The sequence below is a fragment of the Phascolarctos cinereus genome, unplaced genomic scaffold, assembly GCF_003287225.1.
Source record: "Phascolarctos cinereus isolate Bilbo 61053 unplaced genomic scaffold, phaCin_HiC Scaffold_726;HRSCAF=1367, whole genome shotgun sequence".
NCBI lineage: Eukaryota > Metazoa > Chordata > Mammalia > Diprotodontia > Phascolarctidae > Phascolarctos > Phascolarctos cinereus.
In genome coordinates this window covers 114,961,610-114,977,177 of record NW_027556098.1, presented here as the reverse complement: position 1 = coordinate 114,977,177, position 15,568 = coordinate 114,961,610, and the positions used below count along the sequence as shown (strand labels likewise).

General features: G+C 38.2%; 1 protein-coding gene across 1 annotated transcript in view; it reads right to left on the bottom strand.

The window, feature by feature from the left end:
- Positions 1-15,568, bottom strand: part of SLC49A4 (solute carrier family 49 member 4) — a 122,634-nt gene that overhangs the window by 57,901 nt on the left and 49,165 nt on the right. Inside the window, exons 4-5 of the mRNA XM_020985954.2 lie at positions 6,835-6,964; positions 268-376 (exon numbers count right to left, since the gene is read on the bottom strand). Of these exons, the coding sequence (XP_020841613.1) occupies positions 268-376; positions 6,835-6,964 (239 nt within the window). The remainder of the gene's footprint in view (positions 1-267; positions 377-6,834; positions 6,965-15,568) is intronic.

Here is a 15,568-nt window from a genome sequence, read left to right as displayed (position 1 = left end):
AAGAAGCAAGAAATAAGTAGTTGTTACTATAACCAAAGGAAGCTGATATATTTTAAAAATTCTTTCATTGCACAACTCCTTTATGTGAAGTTCTCAGCATGTTACCATGTAAGGTTTTTGTTTTTTCAAATGACAGTATGGTAGTAATGGATTAAAAGTTATGAAGCTAAAATAACAAGTTATTTGTTATTTTAGTTAGAATGCTATTAATATTGCAATCTGCATAGGTTAAAATACCTCTATAATCTAAGCAAGAAAAATACTTACTTGGCTGACATGAACTGGTGTTAAAATTAAATCCAGAACTCCAGACCAGCCAGCAAATACACCTAGAGGTATAGCATAGGCTAATGCTATCATCAGAAACCTCAAATTGCTGTAAAAGATACATGAAAATTACATGTTATTATAAATGCAAAAAATACAATCTAGAGTTCAGAATCAATGATTTGTTGTTCAGTCATTTCAGTCAGGTCTGACTCTTCATGACCCCATTTTGGGGATTTTCTTAGCAAAGATACTGGAGTGGTTTGCCATTTCCTTCTCCAACTCATTTTACACATGAGGAAACTGAGGCAAACAGGGTTAAGTGACTTGCCCAGGGTCACACAGCTAGTAAGTATCTGAGGCCACATTTGAAGTTAGGAAGATGAGTCTTCCTAACTCCAGGCCTGACACTACCCACTGCACCATCTAGCTGCCCAAGAATCTATAATACAAGTCACTTAACTTTCCCGGGCCTCAGTTTCTTCATTTATAAACAAGAAGGTGGACTGGAAGGCTTCTGAGGTCCATTCTTGTCATAGATCTATGATCTAATGCTTATAAAAAATGTCGAGAGTTTGGAAAGTAAATGACCAGAGTTAGAAATAGAAAAAATTTGGCTAGTTAAAAAAAAAGCAAGCTTTCTGATGAGATGTTAATACTTAAGGCTAAGCATCCTTATTCTCCTTCAATTTCGAAAATTTGATCTTTATTAGAATAAACTCTTTACAATAATGTTTTTACATGAGGTTACATTAATTTTATTATGGAGATGAAATTTTAGCACAGTGAGAAAAATTTATCTATTTGAAGTATTGAGTTCTAGTTTCAACTCTGCAATTAATGAATTATGTGACTTTGTGTAAGTTGCTTGTTAAATGAGGATTGAGATGATTCCTAAGGTCTCTGCCAATTCTAAAATTTAGATTTTATTTTTTATTGAGTAGAAGACAGAAAATAAGATGGAAATGTTCAGATAGATGTAACTACATTATTGGTATGGGTAGTACCTCCACCAACATAGATAGCAACCACTATCAAAGTTAGTTCTGAGAGGCTACAGGTGAAAACTTCATCACCTTAAGGCTAACCTAGTATTGATCTTTTCTGAGAATAGTTAAAGTAGTCCTCCAACAAGAGATCTGCAGTGGGTTTTCAGATGCATACTCAGAGCTTCTTCAGAAAGAGAGCATGGGCAAGAGCTTGTGCTCAACTGGCACAGCCTCAAGAACCCGGGTACCTCCACGCCAACAGTGTGGCATGAGAGTAGGACCTACTAATATAGGAGTTATACAAGCCATTATCAGACTCAGAGATCTTTATAATTACAATTGTATAAAATATAAGAATGCCCTTGTGTAGAGAACAAGTAAGGCACATTTCTAACTACAAAGTGAAATACTGAATACCAATTTATTTTCTCATCAATTTCCGCTATATTATTATAAAGATGTTCATTTTTTAACAAAATAAAAGGCATTAACAATTTTACTTCTATTCTGGATGCCTATATATATCATCTGCCCAATTTTCTCAGTCTGTAACTAACCTGTTTTTGAAGACCTCCTTTTGTTCTTGAACTTAAATGTGAGGGAAATTAATATTATACTATTATATTAATAACAATTATTGTGATCCACCCTTTCTCCTCTTATTTGTTAAAACCCATTTCCTGAAAAGGTCAGTCAGCCTCTGAAGGTGATGGCTCAGAGATGAGATTTGCTCCCAGTCCCCAAGATACATGCTAGTTAACTTAGGGCCAGATACCATGCAACTGATGCTACTTCCTTAAATTAAAAGGTATATATATATTGTTTGCACAGCTGTTCCTAAGGTAACAACAACGACATTTATTAAATGCCTACTGTGTGCCAGGCACTGTGCTAAGGACTTTATAATTATTATCTCATTTGATACTCACCACAACCCTGGGAAGCAGTTGTTATTATTATCTCCATTTTACAATTGAGGAAACTGAGGCAAACAGAGGTTAAGTGACTTGCCCAGGCTTATGTATGGGTCTTCCTGACTCCAGGCCAGACTTTCTATCCATTGACCACAGCTGCTGTCAGAAAACAGGAGGTGGTGGTATAGTAGAAAGAACACGGGTCTGGCTCTGGCACAGGGCTTGTTGTGTGACCTGAAGCCAGTGACTTAATCTCACTGGGCTTTAGTTCCCTCAACTTTAAAATGTGGAGCCAGATGACTCTTTTCAATTCTAAGATACTATGATTCTAAGGTAAAAAGACAAGAAGAAAAGAAGTGACAAAGAAAATTTTGCAACTCTGATTTCTAAACTAATTCACTGCCTCAGGGAGCTGAGGTCTCTAGGGAAAGTGTCTTGGGGTCAACTTCAGTAAAATAGAGGCCAACCTAGGACTTGGAATATTTTTTAAAGGGTAAAAAGTTTTGCAGTTAAAGAACTTTTAAACCAACTACTGGAGGGTGCGGGTGCAGATTAAATAAATGCATGAGAATGGGACTTAAAATGCTTCCTGAGGCCCAAAGAAAAAAATGGCCTATAACACCAGCCAAAGCCAGGACACAGAATGCTGCAGGCACTGTCAGGCATGACTGGCATCTCAGGATGCTTAGGAGAGTCTGACTGGGAGGGGAACTGTCAGTGAAATAATTAAAAAGAATATCAATAGATTTTTTTTTTAAATTAAGGCTATAAAGAGGTCACAGAGAATACAAGTTTTAAGGATTTAATTTTCATTATTAATAATTAGAGATTTAATAGGAATCTATATGTAAAGTCTATATCAGATTACGCACAGTCTTGGGGAGGGAGGGGGTAGGGAGGTAGAGAAAAATTTTAAACTCAAAAGCTTATGGAAGTATTGTTGATAAATCAAAATAAATTAATAAAAATTTTTAAAAATTAGAGAAAGTTACTAGAGTTTAAGTCACATCATTTTTAATGTTCAATTATGTAAAATTTGAGAGACCATGGTCAACATACTCAAAATTTTTAAAAGATTTAAAAGAGCAGATAAATTACCTGACACTTTTCTAAGGTGTTTAAATTTGAGTAAAATGTAGACCTGAAGAATGGCAACTGCTATGCTTTTATCAGAATGCTGTCAAAAGAATTTCTATCTACAAAATCATACAAGTAGGAAGAGAGTTAATGGATTGTTAGAAGTGGAAAGGCTTCCACTCCTTCCACAGTGCAGACTCCTCCCACAGAATCACTGACAGATGGTCATTCGGCATCCACTGCAGCGGCAGAGAGCTTAACTGATTCCAGGGCGCCTTATTCCATTATTGGACAGCTTAGTTCAAAATATTTTGTTTTGTTAATTTTTATGTTGAGTCAAAACCTATGCCCCTTGTAACTTTTACATACTAGTCCTAATTTTATCCTCCTATACAGAAGAAACCTCAAAATAGTTCAGACTATTTTGTCACTTATTTCAAGGGCCCTGTCTGTGGGAATATATATGATCCAGAAATATTTACGGGACCAAAAAAAAAAAAATCTCTGTAGTAGGTAAAGGTGTACTTGATTGAAATTATCACAAACCAAGATACAAGTGTTTAAAGACATTGGTGTACCTTAAGGATCTCTCCTAATACCCTGGTTCTTAATTTGGGATCCATGGATTGGTTTCAGGGAATCCATGAACTTGGATGGGGAAAAAAAATCCATTTTCATCAACATCTAACTGAAATTTAGAATTTCTTTCCATTTTAGCAGCACAATAATATTAGGCTTCACCAAAGGGGTCCATAACACAAAAGAAGTTAAGAACTGGTGCCTTAAATCAATCTTTTAACGTGCAATTGAAAGGATTCAAAGGGGAGCTCAAAGCATCAAAAAGGGGAATTTAGGGAGAAAATCTGAAGTTCCTGATCCATATCTTACTATCATGCTTTTCATGAGTTTCTGTGGCCATCTTCTGCTGAAGAGCTTCTTTAAACTTGGCCCAGCTAGCTCCCAAAGACACCCAGCCTGTGACTAGGCTCATAATCAAAAAAACTGATCATTTGGTAGGTACTTCTGTTTCACGGGCATTACTTTAAAGAAGAAAGTCTGGTCCAGGACCATCTTCATACTACTTTGAGGCATTAGACCAGGGTTCAGTACCACTTAACTACATAAATAAAACTCTAATGATGTGATAATATAGATTCCAATACCTCCCAATTAAAACTAGGGAAGAGCTTGGTTACTGGCAGGAGGTAATGTGTAATGGCAAAACATCATCATCATTTAAGACAATATGTATTTAATTATGCCTGGTGCTTTGCTTATAATAAGCATGGTTCAAAGAAAAATTATTTCTATCTGGCCCTTGCTCACTAGGACCCTGTCATCTGAGAGATAAACGTCAATAATAAATCAGAAATGCAACAGAATGAAAGTATTACAGCAATGCTTTAAAACACAGAATAAAAAACATTCAACCAATATATACAAATGCATGGTAAGATCAAAGGATCAGAGATTTGGAGCTGGAAAGGACCTTGAAGATTGAGTCCCCACTTTTTTTTAAACAAATTAGAAAAGTGAGGCCAAGAGAAGAAGTGACAAGTGGCAGATTGGGGATTTGGGCCCAGATCCTCTGACTCCAAATGCCACGGCTTTGTTACTGCACTACACTGCTTCCCTATGAGGACACCTGCATTATCATTTGAGGTCATAGGTAAATGCACTTTAAGTGGTAGGGAATGGAAGCAGTACATAATGTGACTGAAAATCAGAAGACCGGCCCTGGGGGTGTTTTATGACTGGAGGCAAAGGAAAGCTGTCAAGCAATTCATGAAAGTGCTAAGATTTAGATCAGAGCTGGTGGGCTAGAGTAGCAGGTTTTGCACACAAGGCCCTACTTTAAAGAAAGTCTGGAGGCAGAAGTGGGGTAAGGAGATGAAGGGAATTTTAAGCAGATGTGTTTGAGTTAAGCTGAGGAAGTGAACTAATATATCGTTAACAAGGGAAGATGTAGGATGCAGAGAGGCATTCAAGTGAAGGACTTTAAAACGGAAGGTAAAAATAGTACAACTGCACCCATAAGACAAGTGGATGTAGTGATCAACTTAGGGTTTGTTATGTTTGCTCTAATGTCCCATATAGGTTGATCTGCTCCAGAACAGATTCTTAAATATAGTGTGTGTGCGTGCGTGTGTGTGTGTGTGTGCGTGTGTGTGTACACCGTATATGCATTCATTAGGTAAAAACATAAGAAGCTGATAGCTACAAAAAGGGGAAGAAATTGCCTTCTTTGGCTGTAGTAAAAACAAGCTAGCAAGTACTGATGGTCAGGTTCGTCACTTATACCATGGTGTAAATGAGGACAAGCTCACTGATGTGATTCCTGCGTGGGTCAGCTAGCTTTACACAGAGCAGTAATTCACTTAAAACACTAGTGACATCTTAACTATTGGCAGACATTCATCAGATATGTGTTATGGATCACAAGGGGCAGAAAGAAATAATGCACACAAATTCACCACCATTAATAGACAAACAACACAAAGCATGTTTTCCTGAGTCAGAGCAAAAGATGCAACTTTTATTTATGATACAATATGGACCCAAAGCATTAAATTCTGTACAGGAAACACTTGTGACCATCCAATTAAATTTAAGTTATGCCAACAAACTGAGAACATAGAATCTTGGCACCTTGAAGCATGGCATAACTGTCTGGAAATTAACAGCAGGATAGCTATTAGTTATATAGAGAGGGGGCAGCTAGATGGTTCAGTGGATAGAGCGCTGGGCCTGGAGTCAGGAAGACCTAAGTTCAAATCCGGCCTCTGACACTTAACTAGCTGTATAACCCTGGGCAAGTCACTTAACCTCTGTTTGCCTTAATCCTTTGGAGAAGGAAATGGCAAATCACCCCATTATCTTTGCCCAGAAAATCCCATGTATTAGTGTGCTATGGTCCATGGGGTCATAAAGAGTTGGGACGTGAACAACAAGTTATTAGCTATGCATATTTAGTTTCTTTCCCTGCCACACTAAGCACAGGATAATAGAACTAAGGCTAGAAAAGACCTCAGGGGCCATCTCATTTTCCTTACTCTATTAAGAGGTTAAGTGAGTTGTCCAAGGTCACATAAATTATTAATGGCAGAGCCAGGATTTGAACTCAAGTCTTGTAACTCCAAGTTCACAGCTCTTTCCAAGGCATTAAAATCACTCAAAAGAATTGAGTCTAACAATACATAACAAGGGGGAAAACCATGCTTGTGTAATTTTTTAAAAGTATGTCAGAATATTTTCAGTGATAGCTTTATATGTGGTTCAGAAGAACTCAACTGGAGGACCGTTAGTACTGTACAGCTATGATGCATTTTTTACGTTGCAGCAAAAAACTAGGAAATAAATTATTTGATTTTTTAGACTAAGATTTTTCACGCTAAATTTATTTTTATTTTTGACTGAAGAAATCATCCAGATATGCAACCACTCACTTCCTACTCACTTGTTTAACAATACTGCTGGAAGAGAGACTTTCCAAGATAATTTCCTTTTCTATTAGACTCAGAAAACCTGGAAATGTCTTTTAAACTGCTAAGGAAAATCATGCAACGACCCTAAGCACTCTCACTTACCTTAGGAGCCTACAGAAACTCCGCCTGTAGCTTAGCCGCTGGCTCGCCGCAGCCACACTAGGGGGAAATGGAGGCCGTGTTGGGAAATAGGCAATCGCTGCAAAAAAAGTCAGGCACACAATTCCAAATTCTAAAAAAGAGAGGAACAAAAGAGCAAGAGCGATTAACTAGTCGCCCTGCAACAACTGCAGATGTCAAATACAGCATTTATCATTGATTCCGAGCATCTATTAAGTGCTCATTACATACTTACTTATTGACCGAGGGTGTTAGTTAGGGCTTCACAAAAAACTGTAGGCATGCTCCCTGCTCTAAAAGAATATGCGCTCTAATTAACAATGGAAACATTGACAATGGAAAACCTGAACAATCAGGGGGCAAACGTTCCATGGAAAAGGAAAGACTGCTGCAGCGCCCTCAAAGTACCCGCACCACAGTTTCCGCCCGACCAAAACCTTTATTCTAGTTCATAGCTTATTGCTCCCTACCTTAGGGAGGCGTGTGCCTTCTTCTGGGGCTTTAGGCTGGGGAAAGAGAGGCAAAATCAGGCCCATAATCTACCGAACCTTAACCCCCATTACCCCACCAGGACTTCTGGCGCTCAAGAGACCCAAAGTTTCAGGAGCTTCTTGCCTACCTCCCACACCCGTTTAATTTTTTCCTAGCTTCTTTCACACAAACAACATTTTGAACGTATTCAGGCAAATTATGCTTTAAGCTGGATTGGGTGTATTTCTCTGCAGTGCGTTTTGCAAACTAAGAGTGTCTGCAATCTCTCTGAAGAGTAGGGGTCTATCTATACAGGTGCAGATGCATCTTGTTTGGTCGCTGCTGCTACTAGGCAGCTAGGCGGCACAATGAATAGAGCTCTGGGCTTGCAGTCAGGAAGACCTGAGTTCAAATCCAGTCTCAGGCACTCACTAGCTATGTGATTCTGGGCAAGTCACTTAACCCGGTTTGCCTCAGTTTCCTGATCTGTAAAATGAGCTGGAGAAGGATGTGGCAAAGCACTCCAATATGTCTGCCAAGAAAACCCCACCCAAATGGGGTCACAAAGAGGCAGACATGACCGAAAAAATGACTAAACTAAAAATAAAACAAAACCCAACAACTACTACTACCACCATTATCACCACCACCACCACTCCTACTACCAGCTAACATTTATATAGTTTACTATCTGCCAGGCACTAGGCTAAACACTTCACAAATACTATCTCATTTGTTCCTCACAACTTTGGAAGAGGCAGGTACTGTTATTACTCCCATTTTACAGAGCAGGAAACTGAGGCAAATAGCGTCTAAGTGACTTGCTCCAGGTCACATAGCTAGCAAGTGTCTGAGGCTATATTTGAACTCAGGAAGGTGAGCCTTCCTGACCCCAGGCCCAACACTCTTATCTACTGCACCATCTAATTGTCCTATTAGCATTTTCCTCCTTTATTCTGGCTTGTCTCACAGGGCAGATTGCTACATTTCCCCCACTACTGACAAATAGAAATTAAGTTCCTCCTCTCTGGACTCTCCCTGGGTGCCAAGTTTCCTGTTCATATGAGAAGTGGCACTTCTGTGCACTTTGGTTCACATGCTGGACACGACAGACTGGATGGAGCATTAAAAATAGGTAGAGTATATGAGATAAAAAGGTGGCAAAAACAAATAGAATGTAGTTGTAAAAGGCAAATCAATGAGTCTAGGATGATTAGATTTTTCCTAGAATGAATCATATTTATTAAATTAATAAAAATTAAAATAGTCATTCAGAAAAAATTCAGCAAAAACATATAGAAGGCTTTACTTTCAACCATAATATAACACTCTGAGGCATAAAGGAGGCCTGTGCTATTTGCAAAGATCTGGTAAACAGAGGAAGTTCTGAACAAACCAGAAGGGCATGTGAATAAGAAATTAAGATAGCAGTAACAGGATATGAAAATTAAGGGAATGTAGGTAGGCATGATACAGAATACAACCCCTTCCCCAGAAGAATAACTATATCCTGCAAATCCCTATAATGCTTGGGGCCTACCAAAGAAATCATATCTTCCCCTAGAGTACACAACGAAGGCGTTTCCTTTTCTAAAAATGTTTTGCTTATGCTTTTCATAAAAAAACCACTGTGGTCACTTCCACAGAGTGCTCCATTCTTCCAAACAGAACTCTCCCTTGCCTCAAAGAAACAGGCCAACAAACGGTAAAAGTGATCAAGTACATACCTTATATTCTGTGCTATAGCTTAATAAGCTCCTCCATACAGCAGTGTAGGCCAAGCACAATGCAGTGCAGTCAGCCAAAAGGACAGATTAGTGCCAAACTGAACATCAGACAGCTTAATCAATACATGCGTGCTGAAAGGCCTCTCTACAGAGATGCTTCTTAAAAGTCTGCTGTTTTAGCAAGCATTCTTTATCCTTATCCTATGCTCCACCACATCTCTACCAACATGCTTCTTCAACTGGCTGCTAGAGTCAAGATTAATGATTGCACTGATCTGAGTGCTCTTGGCTTTCAGTGTTGTTTTTCTTTACAACCTTTGTGATCATCAAATATACTGTTTTCTTGGTTCTTGGTTACCTCATTCTGTTTTAATTCACACCAGCCTTCACAAGTTTCTCATCTGTCACCTCTTTCAAAGCAGCTGTTTTGTATTTCATTCAGAGACCATAACCTGGTCCTTCCCTAATTTGTGGGCACTGGCTTAATTTCCCCTTTGCTGCTACAAAAAGTGTTTCTATAAATATCTTTAGTGTTTAGGGCATCTTTCCCTCAGTCTCTCACCTCCCTGAGTATGTGCCTAGCAGTGGTGTCAATGAATAGGCACAGTTTGGTAACTTTTATGGGATAGTTAACAAGGACATTTGTTTTTGGCAAAACTATTGCTTAAAGACTTAGAATCTAAACCTATAGTACTATGGAGTACTTTTACTAGCATCAAGAATGGAGTTTTTTTTTTAAGTGTGGTAATAGGTAAGGAGTATTAATTTCAAACTGTGCTGAAGTAGAATAGAGTGAATGTACTCTGAAGGTCACAGTGCGTGGCTGAGTAAGAACAGAGATTCTTCACTTACATCTTACAGACCTCTATTAGGAGAACCAGTACTCCAAATGACGGCACTGAGGCACTGTAAGATCTAGCCATATCCTTTGAAAACAAAGACTAAATCATGTTATACATAGTCTGAATAGTTTATTTTATTTTATTTAGAATATATTTACTTATATTAGCATGACATTTATTTATAATACAGCATCCTTTATTATATTCTGATTCTTTGAAAACTAGTTATCTAAATATTTGATGGCTTACTAGGGATATTTGGTTAATGCCTCGTTTCTTCACAATTTAGGATAAAGGAAGCTTATTCCATATGAAAAAAAAACCCCTGAACTTCTAAAAGTTAGATACAGTTAGAACTTTTATAAATTATGTAACAGATAAATTAAAGGGTGATTACTTCCTTATTATAAGAACATTGTCCCTTCAGAAATGAGTTGCCCTAATTAGGAACTCCTTATGGTTTAGCATATCTAAGTGTTTATTTACAATTCATTAATTACTTGGCAGGGAAATTTAAGGCTGAAATGTTAAAATTCATTGCTAACTGGATAATAATCAGAAATGAAGTTAAAGTATCTCAATAAATAACAGATGTCAATGGGAAAGTATTATTTATGAAAATCAATTTTACAAATGCCATGAGTAACATATGAAAAGCACTGGACTGGAGTTAGAAGACCTGGGCTTCGATTGTGGCTCTGCACTAAATAATTACTAAATAATCAAAGCAAGTCGATTATTTGCTCCGACTCTCACTTTCCTTGGTTATAAAATAAAGGCTGAAGGGTCAGACTAGATCAGGGGTCCTTTTTTGGGTCCTGGACTCCTCGACAAATCTGGTGGAGCCTACTGACCCTTTTTCAGAATGTCTTTAAATGTATAAAATAAAATATGTAGGATTTCAAAGAATATCAATTCTACTGAAATACAGTTAATAAAAATATTTTTTATAAAAAGTTTATGATCTCAGTTTAAGAACCCCTGCACTGCATGATTTAGTTTCCAATTAAATTTTTTTTTAAAAGGTGAGGTGATTTGGTTAAATGACTTGCCCAGGGTCACACAGCTAGTACGCATTAAGTGTCTGAGGCTGGATTTGAACTCAGGTCCTCCTGACTCCAAGGCCAGAGCTCTATTCGTTGCGTCACCTAGCTGCCACTAATTAAATTTTAAAAAAGAAAATACTGTTCATAAAGTGAGATAAAGCTATACAACATTTAATTATAAAGAGTTTTATTCAAGGGTGCAATTAGAAATGGACAATTTTGAATCTTGCACTTGAATGCCAAATAAACTCATTCTGATGCTTAGCTTTCTTTCCTTCCTGTAGTTCCGTTATCCACATATTAGATGATTTCAGAGTCTCTCATTTTAAAAGAATACAGACAATTCTTGGTTATTTGCATTAATGGAAGGAGGCAGTGGCAAGAGTAATCTAAAATTTCAAAATGATTTTTAAAACAAATTGTATTTATCTTTGGAGGCATACTGTTTGAAGATTTACTTTCATAATCATATATGCTCAAGTTAATATTAAAATTATTTTACATTGCCACAACACACCAAATGACAGATGAAGTCCAGAAATAATGGTTGTGATAAGAAGCTACTCTGTGATTACAGATGGCTAAACCATAAACTATACCTTTCATGTTCCAATAATCAAGAAGCAACTTTTCAAATTCCAGTTTAAAAGCTGGACCTAAACCAAAGATCTGTCACTGCTGTTGCAGTATGCAGAATGCGGAGCAGATAGGGCTGTACTTGGAGTGGAGACCTGACTTCTAATTTTGCCTCAGTTAGGAGCTACATGTGAACTCAGGGCTTTTGTGAAGATCAAATGTGATAATATATGTAAAGCACTTTTCAACCCTTACAGCACTATATAAAAAGGAGCCATTAGTATTAAGTATCTCCACTAGGGATTTCCAGATGTGTCATTCTTACCTGCTTACAACTTACATTAAATATTACAATAAAGCAATTTTATGTATATCTTAAGAACATGACTAGGTTTGCAAGTTTGTTTAGTTACTTGAAACCTGTCTAATTCTTCTTGCCTCTTACGAGAGGCAGCATGGCAGAGGAGACAGTGAACCAGACATGCTGTCATGAGACCCAGGGTTAGCTGTGCTATTTACTAATAAGGGACTTTGTAGACTTCCCTTCTGTTCTCTCACACCCAGGATTTCCTAGGTTTTTGTGCAACTCAACTGAGAAAACAAGTGGAAAGTGCTTTGTACCTGTAATGCACTACAGAAACACAGAGTGCTATTATATAGATTAGGAATGCAATTTCCTTAATTCAGGTTATAGATGGTTATGCAAGCTACTTTCCTATACCCCAGGCTGGCTCTCTGGGAGGAAAGGGAAGGTGAAGAGAGAAGAATGTAGAGGAAAATCTAGGCAATGCAAAAATAAAACATCAAAGAAAAAAAACTTTTTCAAAAAAATTTAAAAATAAAAGGTAGCTAAGTGGGGGGAAATAATTTATATCAAGTTCACAGATGATTATTTGATGACTATTCTAATTAATCCATTTTGTTTTACAAAGAAACCATGGATATACAAAAATCTAAAGTTAATACTACTCTTACTGGTCTATAGGCCCAAGAGAAACAGGTGGCAAGAAAATCTTGAAAATCTAACAGGTCACAGTGATGGACGACAAGAAAACTCTAACCCTGACATTTTACAACCTGCAACATCCGATCCCTGCACATTTCTCTCTGGCCACGTGTTCTAGATTACCTTCTCTGGATTCTGATCCTAGTACTTTGCTCTAGATGAGGAGGCCTGAATGCACAAAGGTTCCTGTGCTGTACGACAAAGCACAGACCTTTTTGCTTTCTTTGAGCTCTTCTTGTATTTCATCTTGTGATTTTCTCAGCACTGACAATTCTTGCTTAATTTCTTTGAATGTGCGGTTATCCATTTTAATCCATCTTGTGGGACAGGCTTGTGTTTTTTCTTTTTACAGCACCACTGTTTCTGTTACTGCAGAAGAACCAGATGCTCTACAGTACTACGAAATTTTTATCAGTATCACATTTTGTCATCTTTAAAAATTTTGGTTGGTTTTTCTTTTTTTGTACTTTTTTTAGCTGTTTCTCTTCTCTTGGATATTTTTTGGTTGCTGTTTGTGTGATGTGTAAGAAGTCAGGCTCCCCCTCACTCCAACCCCTGGGATCAGGCTGGTAATATATTTTTACAGACACCCACTCCACCTAAGCAGTATGCTAAAGAGACCAATCACTCCAGGTTTCTCTTTTTTGAGTAAGACAACTTTAATTTGTGCATTGGCCTCACAGTGCATCCTTAATACTTCTCTGTCACCTTGCATATATTGGTGGGACTGGCTTCATTGTACATCCAGATGCAATAAGACACATAATTTCAGAGGACAGCTGGTCATCTTGTATTGCAGTGCTCATAAGCATTTGAAAAAATATGACCATCAAAGTAACTGCAGCTTATACAACTACATCTGCTGCAGAGGATTAGAAGGTGGAAAAATTCTTTGTACTTAATAAAGCCCTCTAAATTAAATTAACTTAAACCTTAACACTCTGTGACTTCAATACAAAGGTGAACATCAGAAGGATAACAAAGATATACCGAAAATATGATTCAGGAATAAAATGAAAGAGGCTAAAGGCTTGGGGCTACACAGAAGCCTCATGCCTATATATAATGAATATTTCCTTTGAGAAAAGAGCTGGAAGATTAAATATGTTGGAACACAAAACAACGTAAAAAAATTGACATTTTTACCAGATAATAAAACTCATTATTAACACTGTAGCCATTGCCAAATCACCAATACAATCGAACCACTGATGTGTTAGAGCAAAGATCAACATTAAAAAAAGAACAAAAATGAGAAAAAGATATAGCATACAATTAAAGCAACTCCAATTAGACTATTTAAACAGGTTGTTTACATCAAAAAATGGCAAATGGACAGAAGAGTACACATATCAACAGCCATGTCACAATTAGATCAATAATGTAACTGCTGCTGGAAAAGGTGTGTCAATCTGTTTTCCTATGGGTTCACTCGCCAGTTCTGTGACTCTTCAAAATCAAAAACCCTTTCCCTGGCCCCTGCTCCCTTAAACGCGTTGTCTCCTCCTTTGGAAGGTGAGTTTCCCAAGAGGATGGGCTCTCTTAATTTTTTAACATGTATTTCCCATGACAGGAAGCACTAAATGCTTTTCATTCATTCATTTCCTAAAGACGTTTGACCAATGTAACTAAAATGCTACAAGAAGTGGAAGGAAAACTAAATTTTAAGAAAACCTGGCATAAAATGAAACTAAGAAAAGTCATCCCAAGGGCATTCAAAGACAAAACAGTAGGAGAACAACAACTGATGAAAAACGGAACCAATCTATCAAAATATTTGTATAAAACACACTGTCGTTGTCGTTGTTGCTGTTTGTCTTCTGTTCTACAGGAGGACCGTGACATCAGGGAGGTGATGCCGTGACAGGCAAGTGAATTGAATTACAGTGAAGGATGACCGTGCAAAGTCACCAGCCTCACTTTCTCCTCCGGAGCCATCTGGGTCCAGTGGCCAGATACAGATCAGGACAACTGGAGATGGCCCAGGATGCGGTGGGAGACCTTGGCCTTTTTAAGCTAAGGTCTTTAACAGGTCTCAGTTTGATTGCCCGTTCAGTGATTAAGGATAAGTAAGAAATGAGGCAGAGAATGGCCTCTTTTACCTAGTCAAAAAAAAAAAATCAATCTGGGAGGGGAAGACCCTAAAGGGTTTCTGGCCAAAACAGAGTCCCCTCATTGTGAAGATGAGAAAACAGTCTGAGAAGTAAGTAATCTACTCTTGACTACATAGCTAGTAAGGCCCATCTCCTGCTGTCCTGATCTATATCTGGCCACTGGACCCAAACGGCTCCAGAGGAGAAAGTGATGCTGGTGACTTTGCATGGCCCTCCTTCACTGTAATCCAGTTTACTTGTATGTCACAGTATCATGCCCCTGATGTCATGGTCCTCCTCGAGAACAAAGAACAAACAACAACCTCTGTGAGTAGTAGTAGGAGCTGCCCTATTAGGGACCCATCTGGAACTGGCCAGTTGGGAAATACAGCTCTCTTTTCCTTCTTTCCTTCCTTCCTTCCTTCCTTCCTTCCTTCCTTCCTTCCTTCCTTCCTTCCTTCCTTCCTTCCTTCCTTCTTCCTTCCTTCCTTCCTTCCTTCCTTCCCTCCTTCCTTCCCTCCTTCCTTCCCTCCTTCTTCCTCTTCCTTCCTTCCTTCCTTCCTTCCTTCCTTTTCCTTCCTTCCTTCCTTCCTTCCTTCCTTCCTTCCTTCCTTCCTTCCTTCCTTCCTTCCTTCTTTCCCTTCTTTTCCCTCTGTCCACACAGGGTATCATACCCTTACCTTTGGGTGCTCTGCCCAAAGAAATGTAAATTTTGATTACTGAAATCTTTCAAGATAAAACACATATCACTGTCAAGGGCAGTAGACATAGTTAGACTCTAACATCACAGTCTTGAACATGCTGAATAAATGGCACTGAAGAAATCCAAGACAAGTCGATAAAGATGGGGTGCACAGCTGGACTACAATAAATATACACAGAGGAAGCCCACGCTGGGGGTGACACGATTTTGTGGATATGCAGGGATAAGTTCTTAAGTACATGGGAGAAGAAA